General features: G+C 51.1%; 2 protein-coding genes across 3 annotated transcripts; both read right to left on the bottom strand.

Moving 5' to 3' along the window:
* Positions 1-1,134: 1,134 nt before the first annotated feature.
* FOXRED2 (FAD dependent oxidoreductase domain containing 2) lies at positions 1,135-10,223 on the bottom strand. Its single transcript, XM_082072124.1, has 9 exons — positions 10,093-10,223; positions 9,008-9,553; positions 7,206-7,457; positions 6,426-6,695; positions 5,542-5,708; positions 4,728-4,893; positions 3,988-4,229; positions 2,943-3,113; positions 1,135-2,223 (listed from the first exon to the last, which is right to left on the bottom strand). Exons 2-9 carry the CDS (start codon positions 9,529-9,531, stop codon positions 1,958-1,960), a joined length of 2,058 nt encoding a protein of 685 aa, XP_081928250.1. The 5' UTR covers positions 9,532-9,553; positions 10,093-10,223; the 3' UTR covers positions 1,135-1,957.
* A 222-nt stretch (positions 10,224-10,445) lies between these two features.
* Positions 10,446-18,765, bottom strand: EIF3D (eukaryotic translation initiation factor 3 subunit D). 2 transcript variants are annotated; one of them, XM_082076056.1, is made up of 15 exons: positions 18,639-18,765; positions 18,144-18,278; positions 17,448-17,493; positions 16,926-17,062; positions 16,738-16,823; positions 16,184-16,256; positions 15,939-16,051; positions 15,588-15,720; positions 14,809-14,956; positions 14,426-14,556; positions 13,883-13,968; positions 13,526-13,655; positions 12,900-13,042; positions 11,591-11,871; positions 10,446-10,617 (listed from the first exon to the last, which is right to left on the bottom strand). In XM_082076056.1, the coding sequence occupies exons 2-15, from the start codon at positions 18,264-18,266 to the stop codon at positions 10,604-10,606; spliced, it is 1,644 nt and encodes a 547-aa protein (XP_081932182.1). In that variant the 5' UTR covers positions 18,267-18,278; positions 18,639-18,765; the 3' UTR covers positions 10,446-10,603. The 2 variants fall into 2 exon arrangements, with proteins under 2 accessions (XP_081932182.1, XP_081932181.1); XM_082076055.1 differs by having other exon boundaries at positions 15,939-16,054.
* Between the last annotated feature and the right edge of the window lie 762 nt (positions 18,766-19,527).

Below are 19,527 nucleotides of genomic sequence, written 5' to 3' on the forward strand. Positions count from 1 at the left end.
TGGGTGTCCCGGCTTCTGATTGGCGGCAGCGCCCTCCAATGGGAGCCGCGAGCGCTGTCCGGGCGTGGCGCACACCCCACCCCGCCGTCCCGCGGGCGGAGCCACCAATCCATTGGCAGGGGTTCGAGACCGGCGCCCCCCGCCCCGCCGGCATCCGGCCCTGGGGGCCACAGCAGCCCCCGAAGGGCCGGGGCTCGGATCCCTGTCCCCGGCATCCGCTGGAAAAGAGCGGCAGCAGAACCTGCGGGGTGAAAGTCGCCGGACTGAGCCCTGGGAAACAGAGTCCACAGGTGCCCGTTCTTTCAGGTTGTTTTTCTTTTTGGTGCTTTTTTAGCTTTTCCACCAGCAACCACACTTTAAGGCAACACACATAATGCAAGTGCACAGGAAGTGGATCTCTTTTGAGGACAGAAGAGGAAACGTGGAGCAGGTGTGAGCATGTAGGGACAACAGGGCCGTGCTCCATGTTGATGCAGATGGGAAATGATCTGACAGGCTCATAAGGACAGCACATCATCCTCTTCTGCCACAGGCTCTTTTCTTCCCCTGAACAACCCCAAAATAAGAAGCCCATGGTGCCAATGACAATGCCAAGGACATAGCAAGTTGTGGCACCACCAGGACAACTTCCAGACCCTGAGAGCTGTAGCCGGGCCGGCCTCTGAGCTGTGGCAATGGGATGTAAAGCTCATGGAAGGACAATGACCAACAACAAATGCAAACGTGATCGCATCCCCGTGTACGTGAACAGCTCCAAGCGTGAAGCAGAGGTGGGGCAGGAACCGGGACTTTACAGCAACAGCAGCTGAACTGGAAGGATTGGAGAGCTCTAAGTACATGTAGGAACAGCGCCCTTAGTCTGGGGTGGCAGGGGCGTATTTTTCTAGACACTAACGGGTTGGAAAATGTGTGTGGAGGTAAAACCCCATTTCCCCTCACCCCTTCTCTACTTCCTAGAAATCAAAGGGACAGCAGAAGGTGAAGCTGAAAACTGCTCTTGCTTTGCAGCTCTGAGGCTGTACAAGGAGCCCACGGGGAGGTGACAGGCAAATGCTGGTGGCTGACAGAGGGAGCAAGGAAGTGCAGGCAGCCTCCCAGTACAATCTTGAGTTGACTGGAGTGGAAAAAAAGACATAGAGGACAAGAATTTTAACAACATCAAAGTCCACCCAAAACATTCTTGATGGGACATAGTGCAAATAGGAGAAATATTGGTCATGCTTTATAAAAGACAGGGGCTAACCTTTCAGGCTGCTTGGTGCAGGAGAAGAAAAATGTGAGGACAGTGGAGTCAAACTCAGTGTAAGTCTCTGTGTCCCAGATGTTCCAGCCAAGCTATTCCTCCTCTGTGGAGGGAAGAGTCTCCTCTCAGGGAAACGACAAATTACCCGACCTACATGGTTAACTAAAAAAAGACCATCCCTCTCCACTCAGGCTACACAACAGCCCAACCTAAAATGCAGGAAAGAGACCATGCAGGTTGCCAGGAGCACCACTTCAGGATACTGTACATGAACAAATCTTCAAGTATTCACAGTGTGCGGCACCCAGGGACCTGACAGCCTGCACCGGGCTGGCGCAAGGTGCAAGTAGGTCACCTCCAAAGAAGGATGTGATGCTTTAAGTTACCCGGGTGTTTCTGCACTCTCTCTTCTTTGACCCCTGGACATTACTGCAGATACTGGTCTGTGAGATAAACACAAACACCATCTTCAGGCAACTCTAAACTCTGCAAGGACAATGCAGGAGCCGCAGCATCACTGGATTTTGGCTGGCCCCTTGCTTATCCTTCAGAGCCCATTGGTCCTCTTTGTAACAGCAAGATCTGAGCAGGTCTTTGGCAACTCGTGATCACGGGGATGGAAAAGGTGCAGGGAAAGGGCAGAATCCTACTGTGGATCTCTGTTACAATATTGTCAGAACAGCACCTATGGGTTTCATTGCGGAGGGAGAAGTGTTAAAGTTCATCCTTGGCATGAACAAGGTGCTGCAGTGGACGCACCAATATCACGTGATCTCTCAGCAGCTGGTCCTGTGACCCTTTGTGGCTGTCGGAGGGTCTGTCGCCCGAAAAGTCTGTAAGAGTGTAATCCTCCAGCAGGCCAGCTTCTACTGCGTGGCGCCGGAGCCTCTCGCCCCCCAGGAGCCCTTGCATTCTGGCATACCCCTGCTGACAGGAGGGAGGCAGCTTCTGATGGGTGAAGGCAAACAGGAAACAGGACTCTGCAGGGGAGAGGATCAAAAATCAGATTTGGCAGGGAATAACTCCTGTAAACTCTTGAGAAATTATTCAGAACAAAAGGCAAGGAGGATGAGAGAAGATGACTGGAGTTTCCCACTCAGCACCTTGCCCTGCATGGCAGCAGAGCAATCAACTCAGCTCTGCAGAGCTCAGGAGATGTAAGGTGGGATAGGACAAGGAGCTGGATTTCAGCTTGCAGCTCTCTAGCATCTTCTTTGTACCACAGGGTTGCTTCCCTCTGTGCAGCATGTGGGGTTCCTGCAGGAGATTCCCAGACCAGGGAGGGAGAGCAGTTCTCGCATCCCAGCACTCCCATTTCCCATGGGAAAGCAATCCCATCATCAGTACATGAAAAGAGATCTGATACTCGATGGCACAAAGGAACATTCAGATAATGGAGAAGGAAAGCTGCAGGTAGAAAAGGGACTGAACCAAACCTTTCCCTAAATACATCTTTCCCTAAAGCTGTGTGTGCCTGGGGCAGTCTCTTTCTGGTGGTGAGCAAGAGCAAAGGTTATTCAGGAACACACACACAGCACCGGCACATTTTGCTGTCCGGGGAGCACATCAAAGAGGTGTGACTGATGGCGAGATCAACTCGCCACAAGTAGATCTCAGCTATTACCAGAAGAGATTGTTCCTGTCACGTGTTCCTCACATCCCTTCTCCTCCTGCCACCTCAGCCCTGTGCTCAAATTACCTGCAAAGAAGTTGCGCAGGTCAGTGCTGAGGCAGTTCTCCAAAAACCGCCTCAGTGGCAGGATGTGAGCATTCGGGGCCGTCCAGTCTGTCAGAAAGTCCTCCACGATGTGATGGATGGCATCTGGGCGGGGGAGAGGCCAGTCTGGGGGCTGAAGTCTCATCTCATGCTCTGCCAAGAGAACGTTAAGGGAATCAGAATCAAAATGGCATTAAAAAGAGCTTGGGGAGTGGAAAGCAGCTATTACAGCTGTTCCAGCTTCTGTTCTGACCTTTTTAATCCCTACCTTACTTTCATTTGCAATCCCCTCTGCTAGCTCTGTCCTCAAAAGCCCTGCCACTGCAGAGCTGCCCCTTGTCCCTGCCCACAGTACTCCCTGTCATTGCACTCCTGTTCCCCTGGGCAGGGGCGGCCCGACATGCTGAGCTGTGTTCAAGCTTTAATGCTGTGACCCAGCATGCTTCTTTCTCTGCAAGGCAGGCTGGACCCTGACCCTGTGCTTCTGGAGATGAAGATTCAGCACTCTCATTTCCCAAGGAAATATACTCTGAGCATGTTTGTTTGCTGGATATAACACTCATCTTCAAACTGTTGCCTTTGGCTGCCTCTGTTGCTGCTTGACCTCTCAGACCCAGGCCGGCTGCAAAGAGCAGTTCACTTTTGGTAGTAACACTGATCAGTCCAGCCTCATCTGCTGGGACTCTGCAAAATACATGTAGGGTGCTAGCCAAAGGGAAGCAATGTTCCTCTTTTGGGGAACGGGGGAGTTCCCAGTACACCTGTTTGTTCCTATTCTCAAATGCAAGGTCTCTGGTCCAACCCCCCTAACCTGTGTCAGTCTGAGTGATGGAAAATTCTTGCCAGCTCCCAGCATTTCCTTCAGCTCACACAGTGGTGGCAGGTGCCCCAGACAGACGTGAAGGAATGGAGAACGGTGTGCAACGCCTTCAGGTACAACCTCCCTCCTGCTTTGGCTCTGAGTATCTTCAACCCTCTCTGTTTTGCTCATATCAGATAATTATCTGGGAGAAGCAGCAAAGCTTACCTGTTGGGAGGTGTTTGTAATAGTAAATAACAGGGTGCAAAAAGTTGGACTGCCAGGCATGCTGTGCCTCTCCCACGGCTCGGTTGTAGTAGAAGACATCCTTGTCAGCCCCCGAGAAATTCCTCCCATACTCCATGACAATGACAAACAGCCCACTGGGAGCCTTTCTCCCCGTCTGCATTTCCAGCTCAGCCAGGATTCCAACCGGGTATTCTTCCAGGTACTCAAATGCTGTGGCATTCCTAAGAATTGCAACCACAACCATCAGACTTCTCCACCAGAGAAAAGCCAACATACCCCCAGCTGATTGAGGCTAAGGCCAAAGGCCCATCACATTGTAATTATTTGTAGTCATTACAGATCCAGGCTGGACTTGACACAGAGCTTATGAAGGCTGCAGATACTGTTACAAGACTCCATTATTTTCCCAGACTATGGGATTCCTCTCTACATTAGCGTGGCTCAAGGAAAGCTTTTCCCTGCAGACAGAGAAAGGGTACTACACCTCTGAGCTTAGTGGGAAGGTCTGGACCATATCAGCCCTTTCAGAGAGAAGGAACTGGCAGAATTGGGCACAGTGGCACAAACCGCAGCAGTGGTATGGGTTTTGAGGTGGCTGCCTATGCGATGGTAATGTCCTCAGGCAGCAACGGAGCAATTTGTGTGGCAGCACCACAGGAAGCAATGCTAAAGAAAAAGGAATGAAATGATGGAGTGCAGTGCTGGGAATAATTACTCACTCTCTCAGCAGTATGATGTCAGCCAGGACAGTGAACATCTGGTAGAGGCCTGAGGCCTCGTTCACCCGCTTAATGATGGAATTGGTCAGCTGTGTAATAGGGTAGACTGTGGATGGCCAGGGGACACCATGGTGACGGTTTTCCAATAGGCGGTGGACTGCACGAGCTAAGACATGGAGAAAAACAAAGACAGCTTATTCAAAAATCCACTCTCATGCTTTTAAGATATCTGATCACTCTGCTGCAGCACACGCAGATATCAGCAGGACACAATAAATAACCTTCACAGCTCATCCATGCTCAGGATCTCCCACCCCAACCGCTGGTAACTGCAGTGGAGATGCCCTCGGAAAGCTGATGCGATGCTAAGTGGCTGGTGATGGGGTGGGGGTCTTCAGGGATGTTTCACTACTTCCGAGCTTTAATGATAAGGACAGGCACACACACATAAAGAAGGAAATTCTCTCTACTGCCCAGAGCTGCTGGGTTTTAACTCCACAGCACAGACCTCTCACCCACAGCCTGTCACGAGGCAGAGCATCTGGCAGGCAGAAATCTATTGTGTTACATAAATAAGAGACAACGAGCAAGAGACACACAAGACAAAACAAAGACAGACAACTAAGAACTTCAGATATGACCCCAAGTCACTTCTCCACTTCAGATGATGCAGCTGCAGCTTGGCTGCATTTTGTCATTCTTACTGCCAGCGGAAGACTAAGGGTGCTCTCTTTCCAGCAGTAAGCTACGAATCATTCCTTCAAAGGGAGGAACAATTCCTACTTCTGCCCTTTCCATACACCCCAGTACTCACTTGTATACCGGAATCCATGGATGAAGCCCCCAGCAGATTTCCTGAAATCAACAGAGTGACTAGCAGTGCCGAGAACAAAGAGCCCCCGAGTGCCTCTGGATTCATAGTTGGGTTTGATCTGAGGATATTTGATTTTATTCCCTTTTCCTGGCATCATTCTAAGGGATCTGTTATGCAAAAGAGATAAGCAGGCTGTCAGGAAGGGCAGGGGTGGAAAAATAAAAAGGCTTTCCGATAAGGCACACATTATACTGCAGCCACTGCAAGACGCTGCTTCATGCCCCCACTGCCTTCTGTGGGATTTACAACTATAATGAGGATCTTCCAGAGGACAAGGGTCCTCATCTCAAGGTAGCTCTGGACAAGATCAAATTCCAGCCTGAGCCACTGACAGTGAATGTTGGAAGAAAGCGAAGTTAGCATTCTCAACTGGAGGATATACTAGCAGACAAACCGAAGTGGAGTATGGTTGCATCCTCAGGGAGAAAAAGTAGACAAAAACTTTCTGTAGCTATCTGCACCTGTGCCATCCTCATTTCAAGAGGCCAAAACATTGCTAGCCTTCTCCAAGTGATCCGGTAGGTTAGGATGTTAAGTTCTAAAGGCACAAGCTTTTCTGTGCCACCCAGGTTCCAACACTGCCCTTTGCTTAGCCCTAGAGCCTGTCAGTCACAGGACAGTGGCACACACATCCCCATTGGGACATGGCCACCATCACTGCAGGGTAAACAAAGGACTGTGCAGCACCAGGTAGCTCAGAGCGTGTGGAGGTCCAGGCAATGCAGCCAGGAGAGAACCTGCCCTTCCATTTCTTCCCTAGTCAGGCCCTTCATTGTCTCTTGCTCTAAATACCGCCTTCACTATAGATCCTGGTTCTCCCTCACCTGTTGTAGATAGAGAAGTCAAACTTCCAGCCCAGGCAGCGTATTACACGGTCGTAAGGTGCACGGGTGGCAAAATTATCCAGTTCATCCTGCGGGAGGGTGATGGAGTCAATGCCTGCGCTGGCGTTCCTGTTCTCCAGGTAGAACCGGAGCGTGATGTGCAGCTTCCCTTTCTTGTCCTTGACGATAGCTAGATCTTCCAGGTCGCCCTCCAGAAGTCCATCCAGAGATTTCAGCTGGTAGGTGTCCAGTAGGCCATTGTTAATTGCTCTGTGAAAAAAAAGAGAATATAAGAAGGGCTAAAAGAAGGGAGAAGAGGTAGGCTCCACGGTTCTGCCTCAGCTGCTGAAAATGGGACACCTTTACCGGGCACCCCACACTCCCCTTCAGTGCAAAGGTTATCCCCAGAGCCTCAGGGCTGATAGGAACAGCACAGGTAACGCAGCCTTGCTGCCCTTGCAGAATGTAGTCAACTTCTCAACTGTCCTCCGTGACTGCAAGCAAGGGAACAACTTGGGAGCTGACACTTTTTTAATGATGGTTTCCAAGGAGACATTTTCTTATTTCACATGGACCCTGAAGAGTTCTCATGAAGCTCCTGTGTTCAGCAACTGCAACCTGGAGGTTAAACCAAGGACCCATAGACAGAAGGCCCCACATTTCCTCTGCCACCCCAGGACCACAGACCTCCTGCGACAGCCCAGCTCGTTGCATGGGCAAGTAGCTCCCTGTGTTTGTACTTTGGCTGCGTTAGAAAGAGGAAAAGGAGCAGTTTCCTACCTCAGATCCCCAACGTAGTGGGTTGCCCAGGAGAGGCGCACACGGGACCGGCTCACCATGTGAATGAAATTTGTGACGCCCAGAATGTTTTCCGCCGTCTCAAAAGCCGAGTTGCCTCGGCCCAAGATCAACACGGTTTGGCCAGCAAAATCCTCAGGGTTGGTGGACACAGTCTCGTAACCCTCAACGTATTCTGAGCCAGGAAAGTTGACCACGTTGGGGACCCACGTCCCAGTGGCGACCAACAAAGAGCTGCAAAGACAGGGATAGCACTAGGGGATGTAGGAATTACGGGAATGGGGCCATTGCTCCATCTCATCACCCCTCCCACTGTGGAAGATGCCCCCTCCAGCCAGACTGTATCAGCTGCACAGATCATAGTTTAGAGAGAAACCTCTCTGCAGCCTCACCTAAGGACCTGCTCCTCTCTTCCCAATCCTCAGACCAATGAAGATGACCAGGAACATCATTATATACAGCAAAAGTCAGTGCAGGTGCGATGCTGTACTTATACATCTCCCTCTGTTGTTCATGAACGTCCAAGTACTACTCATATGTCCTCATTGATGATATATGTGTTTTACAGGTTGATTACATACTGCATTAAAAATTACTTTGATTTAAAATTTGTGTCACCTTTTAATACAGCAGAACAAAAGTTATTTTTAAAAGGCACAGAAAAATGTTTCAATATTTTAAAAATGTAACTCCTAGGCATAAAAACATGTTAGCAATAACACTGTTAAGACTAAAATTAAGTACAGTAATCTTTTTATATGTCTCCTAAAGAACTTTTACTTGAACCTTAGGGAAATTTTTGTGACTTAGAGAGAAACACCAGGCATCTGAGGCTGGCGGCACTGTCTGCCATCCCAGCCTTGCTCACACAGCTCCTGAGAGCAACTTGCTTGAGGTGTGTGGGTGTCTGGGATTGCCTTCTGTCCCCTTCCAGCTCGCCAGCCAGTACACCTCCAAGTGGCAGTCAGTACGACCTGCTGTTGTAGAGCTGAGCTTCTCAGGAGAGGTGAGAAACATGCTCCGTATGTTCACGAGTGACTTCTAGATGCTTTTTAGGAATGCAGCTCAGTGGCGGTATAAGATACACACACTGAGTATGACAATGAAAGGGGAATTCAGGGACCAGCAGCCTCGAGGGTTATTTCTCACAGTCAGCTCCCTCTACTGCAACAGCCCCACTTTCCTCTGGTTGCCCCTTGCCAGCTCTCTGCCATCCCGGGGCTCCAGCTGCCTGGGGCATCCTGCTAAGCACATGTGGGTTAATCGAAGTGAGGTGTAGCCACACTGACTCAAGTTTGTAATAAAGGCAGCAGTGGCTATGAGATATATAACTCAGTTATTCTTTTCACAGAGAGCAATAATCTAGTGACAAAAGCGATCTCAAGCTTAACAAGGATGGAACCTGTGATGACAACAATCACAGCCAGACTGTGTCTGCCCTGCCGGCTCCTCAGCTGTCTGAAGCACAGCCTTGCTCACAAAAGACAATGCCTTCCTAGGAGCGGCTATTCCAGCCGCCCACCCCCTCAATCCCTGCAAAATGTTCCAACCCCACTTGACAGTGGTTAAGGCTCAAAGAGGCTACAAAATCTCCATCCTTAGAGATGCTCATGCCTCAACAGGGCAAGGCCCTGAGCAATCTGACATCGCTGGCCCTGCTTTAGGCAGAGGTTTTGGGCAAAATGTCCTTTGTGCATCACTTCCCACCTAATTTATCATGCGGTTTTGTGGCTCTGAAGGCACCTATGGAGAGCGGTGTGGCTGGCCTTGGGTTTGCCCTTTACCTGCACTTGTAGTTCTGTCTGTCCTGGTCAGTCAGGAGGAAATAGTGTCCGTTCCAGGCCTGCTCATCCCTCTCCAGTGTCACATGGACAATGGCCGTGTTGTACTGAACCCGCAATTTTAGCAGGGAAGCAAAGTCCTCCAGGTAACGCACCATCGCATCAGCGTCAGGGAAGAAGTCGCGGGAGTAGCGTCGGAAAAGCAGCCGGCGGTCATGGCTGAGGAGTGAGTTCCAGTCGTGGCGGAGGTTGAACTCGCTGTTGGATTTGCCCGTGTGCCACTTGTTGATGCTGATGAGCTTGCGGTGCCGAGGGTAGAGGGCGAAAAAGCTGCCAGGTGCGTGGCTCCGCTCGAAGACAACGTAGTCCCGGCCGGCCTCCTGCAGGAAATAGGCTGCCTGCAGGCCCGCGGGCCCGGCCCCGATGATGCAGTAGTCGTGGTAGAGGGAAGCGGTGCCGCTGGCCACGCACAGGCTGCTGGCGCACAGGGCCAGCCCCAGGAGCGTCCCACAGACCGCTGGGGCCATGGTGGGGCCAGGACGGCCGCCCCTGCAGAGGAGAGGACCAGGGATGCATCAGCGGGGGCGAGCAGCTCTGGCAGGCAGGGGCCTGGTCCAAAGAGCACCCCAGCCAGGCTCATCGCTGCCCACACCCTGCGCAGGCCCGGCAGCCATGATGTTGGGGGGTGTTGGGGTGGGGGTGTTGGGGCGGGGCCCCGCTCCCCACCAGCCAATAGCAAAAGGGGTCCCAGGTCTTCCAGCCAATGGGCACACAGCGTGGGGCCAGCAGGTGGGAAGGCGGGGCAGCACCTGTGGGATCATAGCCACAAGCCCTCACAGCACCTCCGCGCCCCAAGGGCCAATGGGAAAGAGAGGCGTAAGCCCATCAGCCAATAGGAGATGGGGTGCCCCACGCTGCCCTCGCTCCCTCGCCAATAGGGACCTGCCTCGGCCCCCGCGCCCTCCCTCCCCCGCTCAACAGCGTGCGGGGCGTGGCGGACACCCGCGAGGCGCCGCACGTGACGTACGATGCACTGGGCGCGCGGGGCCGCCGCCGCCCGGCCGGGCCCGTCCCGCCAGCGGCCGCACCTGCACCATGAGCTCGCGCCGCTCCACTCCTCCCGCGCCGCGCCTGGCGCCCCCCGCACGCGCCGGCGGGGAGAGGGGCGGGGCCAGCAGCGCGGCCGCGCGGCGAGGGGGTGGTGCACGCCCCGCGCGGAGCCGCCACCACGCGTCACGTGACGCCACAGCCGCTTCCCGCAGCATGGCGCCGCCGCGCGCGGACCACGTGCCCTGGGGGCGGGGCCAGGCGCTTAAATGGGCAGCCGCCGCTTCTCTCCCACCAGCGCCGGGGCCCGCGGCCCCGCCCCGGATCCCGCCCCGCCGCCCCTCCCCCCGCCGCCGGGGGCGGGTCCCCGAACCCAGGCACGCAGAACACAGCGTCACTGAACAGGAACTTTATTCCGCTTCCTCCTCCTTCCTGATGCGCTTTCAGAACAGAAGGGCCGGAGCCACACGGCGCAGCCACCGCCCAACCCAGCACCGGCAGGGACACGCTGCGGGGCCCGGACACCGCAGCCCCTGCAGACTTGACCAGGGCTCAGCTCTCTTCCTCTGAAAGAGAAGAGAAACAGCAATGAAATGAGTGCAGCTGGAGTGAGAAAACCACCCAACCCCCCAAACCAACCCCCTCTCTCCAGCAAATGCCAAAAAGAACAAGTCTGAGACTTGGGGTGATTCATCCCACCTCCCTGTGCCTGTCTCCACCTCCCCTGCACCCCTGTCCCTCAGCCCAGATACACACACGTCATTTGGAATTACACACTTCACATGCTTGAGCAAATTACAGTGACCTACAATTCCCATAGTAAAACTTAGAGCAGCCAGGTTTAGTTCACAGCCTAAAAAGATAAAAGCTGGAAGAAATCTGTCATATCACAAGAGTTCCAGGTCAAATGTTTCCCCACTGTCAACAGAGCCACACACAGATCACACATCGGGGATCACAGACTGTTCTAGGCGGGGGAGCAGCCGCCCTCTGTGGCACCACGGATCCCCCAAAACACCCAGACTGACCCACTAGTGACTGACTGCACAACACTAGCGTTCACTTTCTGAAAGTCTCCACTGAGTCACCTCCATCAGTCACCACGCGTTTTATATGTGTCAATTTGTAGTCACTCCGATTTCTACAACTGTAGTAAAAAAACATCCTAGTACTCACTGAAATCAGCACCCACCCCCCCAAATTCGGGGTCTGCTGAATGAGTCTCCTTGGCAAGCTCCACTTTCCCAGTCAGTGCTCTGCACCTGTGTTGCCTTCCTCACCCCTGCTAAAACCAGTCCTTGCCCAGTATCCATACAGAGGCACAACATGTCCATTTCTCACTCTCTGGTAGCAATTGAGCACTCCCAATGTCACTCACAAACACCTTTCCACTGCCGAGGCCCATCCCTGGGACCACATATTCTCCAGCCTCACTCCTCCCGTCACTGAGCTACTCAGATCTCACCCTTTCACTCTGGTTTATACCATAGGTCCAGACCAGCAGATCACTTAAAAGCATAAATTGAGTACACTACAAACCTTCTTCCTCCTCTTCTTCCTCCTCATCCTCCTCATCCTCATCAGAGCTGAAGGTGCCGTCAGGCAAGCTGTAGATCCGGATCACCTGCTTATTTGGGTCCTTCAGGATGAGGTACTTCCCCTCCTCCAGTTTCATGCAGATGTCGATGACACAGCGCAGGATGCCCCAGGCATTCTCGATGCTCAGGTTGATCTGACTGGCAAACTCATTCGGCTTGAACTGCTGCGTGCCCAGGATCACGTGGCGGGAAGAGTCCTTCACGTGGTAACGGGACACGTACCTAGGGGGGCAGGAAGAAGCCAGAAGGGTATCAGGAAATTAAGCCCAACCAGCAGAAGAATGACACCAAGAAAAGTACTGCAATCACTCTGGTCTTGTTTTCTGGGTGGAAAAATCCTAATACTCTAACACTGAACGCTAACAGGATCTCCGGGCTATGAGCTGTCAATCAGTAACACACCACTACCCTGAAGCAGATGGGGTCATACAAAAGACGAGAAGAATTAGTCCCACAGATAAAAATTAGTCAACAGCACAATCAGTGGGGAGTTTGGACTTAAATAGATGCAAATGCATCAGTCCTGTATCTGAGGATGTATCCTAGGATTGCAGAACCGAGTTAGCAAATGCCCCTTGTTCACCATCCACAGAAAAAAGATAAATATTTTGTACAGAAATATACATAGAATTATATTTTTTTTTTAATTATATATAATCAGCCATGTCATCTGCTGTGAGAGCTACCAATGGGAGTCTTAACTAAGGGATCTGCCAGCTCTGTGCTGGTGCTGTGCAAGGAAACCACAGGAAACCCAGGATGCCTGGGAAATGGGACACCTGGCAGCAGCCAGTGCACAAGGCAGCTCACCCGGGTCATCCACAGTGGGGCACACACGCAACTGATTTTAAGCTGACAGTTTGGAATGGGCTGTGGTGATACTACCACCTCCACGCTATTTCTCATCAATGGAGAACTGAGGATCTCAATCAAATCCCTGACAGGCAGCACAGTCACTGCATTTATTTCCCTTGTTGGCAAACAGGCTGAGAGCTGCTGGGGCCCCCTGCCTGTCATGCGTGTGAGGTGTCACAAGGTCAGTCACAGTGGAGGGAACATCAGCCAGATGCTGAGGGGAAGCACCTTACATCAAGGCTGGTGGGCTCATCACAAGCCTTCTCCTCTTTGCCACTCAAAATGTGGGGTGATTTTATGATTTTTTATTCTACACATGGTTCACTTTGACACAAAATGGGCTAAATCATGCGAAACACACCTGAAACATGTCTGGTGTGAAAACCCCATCTTACCCGAGTTTAAGATATTCTGATCCAGCCAGCAGCGCGCAACATGTCCAGCGGGCTAATTTGTAGCTGTTGTTTTTCAGCTCTGTGGCAATCACAGCTCCTCTCTGAGAGTCAAGCTTCTGGCGCCAGTCTACTCCATTGCAGTACTGAGAGGAGAATCAAAACCAGGGTCACCCTAACAAGCCAGCAGAAGTCAGCTCTTCAGCCACCTTGACAATACGTAGGGAAGTTTTTTCTATCTTAGGATAACTGCCCTCGGAAACGCAAAGAGCAACCTACAGGGAAAAGTCCTTGCACTGGAAAAGGGGAAAAGCAACCAGCAGGGATCGGCCAACATTTGTGGCACTGGTCAGGAAGGGAAGTTTGTGAGGGAAGCACTCATGAGGGAAGCAGGGAAACAGACTGGCTACTGTGCCAGACACCCAGGGACAAGAGGGTTCAAACCAGCTACCTCGCATCTGGCAGAGAATCCCACCAGCACTGCTTGTCCACTAACGTTATGGGCCTTCAGTGGGATGTAACCACACGGGGAACAGATCAGATGTTTGTCTCATCTTGCCTGCTGTACCTGGCATGTCAGGCAGCAGTGAAGCAGTAAGAGCTAGCTTTGGGATCTCATTCTTCCTCACCCTGGAATCCCACTCGTTCAGTGTTTTGATGTTGATGAAAGACACTTCGCCATTAGCTCCTGTCATCACGCCATCATGCTCACAGCGGACAATGAGATCTATATCGTCTCCCAGCTTCCACCTTCGGTACCTGACAAAAAAAGAATCCAGCAGGTTATTTCTGACCCTTGTTCTCTTTCAGATTCACAACAACGACTCAGCAAAATCCTTTCCCCCTCTACCTCTTCACTACGAGGACATCCAGGAATCCCTTTCATGGTAAAGCTTCTACCAGTAACACTCCTGACTTGTTTTGCCTCGTATGGTGCTGACATCCTGCCCCCTTGCCAAACCCAGGCATCAGAGAGATCGACATACCTATATGCAACAGAGGCTACTTCGTTTTTATCCATGTCATCCTCCACAAACGGGTTTGGGTTGGGAAACTTGTATTTCTCCTTTCCCTACAGAAGAAAACAGAAGGGCATGTTAGGAAAGAAAGAAAAAAAGAGAGAGATCTCTTCCCTACTGGACAAATATTATCTTATAGAAAGAGTAGCTAATTTCCCTTATATAGAAAAACTGGAATATTAAGACAGCTGATGAGAAGATTCATCTTCACATTAGTCACTCTGCTGAAAGCATTACTTCTAGTGGCACTCCAGCTTCACTAAGCATACTCAGAAGCCTGCCTGCTTCGCCAATGGGAGTGGGATTTACACTTTGTGGAATAAAGGCAAAAATCTTTCTACAACAAAGTCACACTGCTCACCAGAAGCAATCCCATCTCTTTCAAAACTGTAAGAACTTGAGTGTGAAGTACTTCTGTCAGTTAAAACACTTCTGTGCTCTATTAAACCATCCCTAATGAAGTCTCTTCTTGAGGGTCTTGGAAACACAGACCCCACTACTCAACCTTACCATCCTCAGGCACTGCTGGGAGAAGTTATGATTGATGTAGGTAGCTTCCATGGCAAGGTTGCGTGGAGAATTCAAGGAGTTGCCCTCTTCCTGTGGTGGTTCATTGGCTGTTTCACTCACGGTCAGGAGGTCTGGAAAGAAAACCAGACACAAGTCGTTGCACTTGGGGAGTAACTACATCAGTTTCAGTGAGTCTCTCACCCCACACTAGAGCAGATCAATACTGAAGGTACCTCCACAGCTACCAAGTGTACTGTGGTAGTCATGTTGTTCCAGGCATCTCAGTCTGGACACTAAGCCATAGAATTAACTCAAAAAAGGCATAAAGAAAATCAGACCCTTTAGGTACTGTAACAGAAACTTCTTTCAGGACTTTTCCTTACCAAAATCTGAATTGTCCCTCTTGTCAAAGAAAAGCTTGGATCCAACTCTCTGGACAATGATGTCCCAGGAATAGACAGAGCGAGTGCAGCTCATCAGTGTGGCTAGGATGGCATCTGTGGCAAACACATTCCCTTGGGTCTTAGCCAGCTATGGGTACAGGAGAAGAGAACTGTGTTTCAGAAACAAGAACCAACACCCCTTCCCTTCTCCACCAGGATCAGAAGTGTTAGCAAACTCCACCATGAATTTCTTCTCCCACACTGAGGAAGCTGGACTGCTAGGTGCATCATCAACTGCTAGACAAAGCACAAGATGCTACCCAGCAATCCAGGTCCAGCCTAAACCAAACAAGGAAAAAATAAGAAACCCACTACAAAATAAGAATTCTGTTGGGAAAAGATGGGGCTCTTTATTGCTGATCAGATCAGAGAGAGAAATGTCAAGCCTTTCTCATCTCCGAAAGCAGAAACCTCAAGATTCTCTGACATGGAAATTTCTTTCCCAACATAGCTCAAGTACTGGTCTGCTTGCCTTTCTAGAATTACAGCTTTTCCTTGGCCCCAGTATTCCTAGTTTTGCAACTAGCTCTGCCTTGGACCTAAGAAAAATGATGATACCAGCCAATGTTTTTGTTGTTGTTGTTTCTGTTCTTTGCAAGCTTAAGAATCTGGATTTTTTTGGTCTACCTTTCAACTTTGGTGTGAACAAGACAGCAGGTCTCTAACAAGAGCACATGATGAGAAACACACTACTGGGTTTTACAAACCAGTAAACACACCTTTCGGATAACAGGGTCATCAGTAGTAGTGACGGTATGGAAGATGCGCTTAATGCTCCTCAGCAGCTTCTCATTCCTTGTTGTAATGCGGTCGAACGCTTTGTCATAGTATTCCAGAGCTCCACAGCACTCTCTGCAGAGGTAAGAGGACCATCTGGATTACCCCCCTGCAGATAACACCACCCACAAACCACACAGGACTGAGGGGCCTGTTGGGTGTTCCACTGCCTCCTCCTGCTTTGGGCATCCCAATGTGAATACTGGGACCAGGTCAGGAGACCCTTTGCCCTCCTGCTTTCCAGAATTCCGGTCAGTTCAGGCAGCAAGAACACGGCTGCTTTAGAAACTCACATGTCCTGCGGCTCTGACACCTCCAGGTAGCGCATCTTCATCAGCCGAGGGAAATCCATCTCTTCTTTCACCTCCCAATCGCTGCGAACTTCAACAGAGGAGTCACGAGGCTTCTGCTGTGCAGCCAGAGGTAGGAGGGAAAGAGAGAGAAACAGAGACATCAGGATTTGTGCAACAGAAGCTGCCCTGGGAGTGCAGCCAGAGAAACCAAACCAATACACGGGGCAGAAAGCTTGCCAGTTTACCTGTGATTTTTGGTCCCATTTCTGCCTCACTCCAAACTGCTTCTGGAACTTCTTTTGCAGGCGCAAACGATCCCTAAAATGACAAATATCAGAAAAGCCATGAAAGGAAGTTCTAGATTCCGACATGCCACAACCATTCCTGTGCTTTCCCAATTACCACCAGAAGAGCAGTGCCTTCAGACACCAAGCCACTAAACATTTGCTGAGCTGCCTGTTGACCCTGATGCATGAGGCACTAAAAGTTCTGTTCTTTACTCTGAGAACCTCTTTAAATATTTTCACCTCCAAAGACCACAATGCAGTTTTCAGAAATGGTACACTCTGCTTTAAAATATGTTAGCTTTCTAAACATGATTAAAAAATCCTTCTAAATTCTTCAGTAGCTTTTTGAAATCCATGCTTATAACAACCAATGACATCAGCAAAACTTTGGACTTGAAATTCTTTTCTGCTGTTAGCTCTAGTGAGCTTTGTTACAGTAACTTCGCAAATTTATCAGCAATATGTTTTCACACTCCTACCCAAGTACAATGTGCTTGTATCTGAGGCCTCACCTCTCCTTCTGCTTGGCGCTCTTTGGCAGCGTCTGCATGCTGAACTGCAGCATGTTCCGACGGTCCTTGTCTCTGCGAAGGTTCCTCTGCAGGAACAAAGGAAAGGAAAATTCAAAGGATGTCAGTCGCAAAATAGTTCTGTGCCGTCAAAGCTCTCCTCTGAGCCCGTTTCTGAAAACGCACATTACCTGTGCAAATCGCATACGATTCCTCTGGTACGCTGTTTTCTGTGTTCGTGCTGTATCCACCAGCTGGAAGCTGGTCTCATCCTCCTCATGGAAATATGCATATTGGCTTCCGCCACCAAACTGCGATGAGTACTTGTCTGGAAATAAAACAACTCATCTTGACACCAAGCTTCTAGCCAAAAAAAAGCCTGGCATTTTGCCCCTTTTTCTCCCAAAATTCCAACTGCCTTCACCTAAGCCTGATGCATGAATTAGGACTCCTGCACTTATACCAGCATGGTTCTGCCCCGCTCCAAGCCTCCCTGAGAAGCCCCAGTCGTGAGCCAGTACAAATATCTGGAGTAAGCCCTAAGGACAGGGAGAGCCCCACGGAGCTCTCCCCAGGGTGAGGCATGCTGCTTAATTTAAGCAGCGTCCCTTGCTGAGGTGTGCAGGTAACCACCAGAGCGGGTGTGAGACATGAAAGCAGGAATGACGCCTGAAGAAAACTTCGTAGGAAACGAGCAGCCACCAAACACGTACTTGTGTATCTTTTATCCTGATACGTGGCTCCTGTCCAATCAGCCACCTAAGGACAAGCATAAACAGTCAAAGTAAGTGAGTATTAACATGACATTGCACCCCACCTCTGACTTTATATATGCAGGACTTCAAGCAGCAGAAGCAAAAAGGGCTGTATGCTCCAGAACTAATCTTTCAACTTCCACGTCCACTTGCCAGCCCTGAAAATGGTTCACAGAATCATAGAACAGTTTGGGTTGGAAGACACCTTCCAAGCTCATCTAGTTCAACCCTCTGCGATGAGCAGGGACATATTCAAATAGATCAGGTTGCTCAGAGCCCCGTCCAGCCTGGCCTGGAATGTCTTCAGGGATGGGGCATCTACCACCTCTCTGGGCAACCTGGGACAGTGTTTCACTACCCCGTTGTAAAAAATGTCTTCCTCACGTCCAGCCTGAATCTCCCCTCCTTTGGTTTAAAACCATGACCCCTTGTCCTATCCTAACAGGCCCTGCTAAAAAGTCTGTCCCCATCTTTTGGCCACAATAAGGTCTCCTCAGCTGTGCAAAATGTAAGGATGTACTGCAGAGCGGGGGTCAGAAAAGCAACCATGGCAATAAGAAGTGAAACGTGGCAGCAGCAGGCACAGGTGCGATGCCAGAAGGTGCCCAGGCCCCGTTCAGCAGCATCCCGAGGCGCTGTGGCAGGCCCAGGTACCTTTCCCAGACGGTCTCCTTTGCTGAAGGGCTGGTAGGGCATGTCCCGGAACTGCTCGGGCACGGCACAGGGGCCCCAGCCAGAGGGGTTGTCCTGGATCACAGGTGTCACAAACTTCGCCATTTTTTTTTAATTCTAGAAAGAAGAAAAAACAAACAAACAAACCAACACACCCTCAGCTGCCGCCCGGTGAGCCCCGGGCACGCCGTGACTGCGGTGGGCACCGGGAAGCGCGGCCTTGACCGCGGGTACAGGCCGGGCCGCGGAGCCACCGTGAGCGGAGGGCGGAGAGACCACGTCCGCCAGCCGGGCCCGCACCGAGGGGAGCGGCCGGGGTGGGACGGGGCGTCCCGGCCACCGTGTGTGCGTGCAGGGGGAGGGGCGGGGGCCCGGCCCCCACCGGAACCGGTGGCAGCGCCGGGGCGGAGCCGGGGGTCCCGATGCCAGCGGGCGGGTACCGGTAGGACCCAGGGCCGGCCCTGGCGCCCCGCTCACCTGCGCGGCCCCGTCGCGGCCCCGATGGCGGCGGATACGGCGGCGGATGCGGCGGCGACGGGCGAGGAAACAGGCCGCGCTCAGCCCCGGCGCGCCCCTTCTGCGTCAGCGCCGCGCGACGGCAGCGCCACTGTCGTAAAAGTTAAAAAAAAAAAAAAGCGGAGTGCGGCTGCCGTAAAGTGCCTCTTCCAGGAATACGTCACAGAGGTCTCGCTCCCTCCTAACTAATGACCGCTTAATTAACGAAAACGCGTAGGAGTGGGAAGAGGGTGGTGTTAACGATGGTAAATTTGCCTTATGGATTAAAAAGCCTGGGTTTGGCTTTTCAGTAGAAAAGCTGGGGGTGATGTATGATGAAGCCATTGGATTTGTACCCGATTGTCATAAAGGGGAAGAAAACATCATTTCCTGTGTGTGCTGAGAGCCCAGCGGAGCCTGGCGGTTTAAACAAACCATGGCGAGGTCACAGAAACATCTTCTCCGGCAGTAATGATGGTTAAAGCTCCTAGAAATATGTAACATACCAGAAGTACCGAAGCCTGCTGTAGGAAAATGTCTACTGGGAATAGTCTTGGTGTAACTGGCTCACCTGGTAGCAGCAGGATGGGATAAATTGTGTAATAAACTTCCTGTTTATCCTGTAATCTCACAAAGATAACTTGGGCTTCGTGACCATGCAAGGGACTGCCCAATCAGAAAAATACTTTTTTTTTTTTTTTCCTTTGGAACAACTAGAATTCAAATTATCTGGCCTAATGTCGTGTATTGGAATAATACTGATCCTCAGTCAAATGAAGAAATGCAACTGCCCATGTGGTTGTGCCAGGTTGTTCTATAGACATGAGATGGAATTATTGTGAAGTCTAGTAGGTAAATTCCTGTTTTCACA

This window comes from Streptopelia decaocto (genome assembly GCF_964273445.1).
Source record: "Streptopelia decaocto genome assembly, chromosome: 1".
Lineage (NCBI taxonomy): Eukaryota > Metazoa > Chordata > Aves > Columbiformes > Columbidae > Streptopelia > Streptopelia decaocto.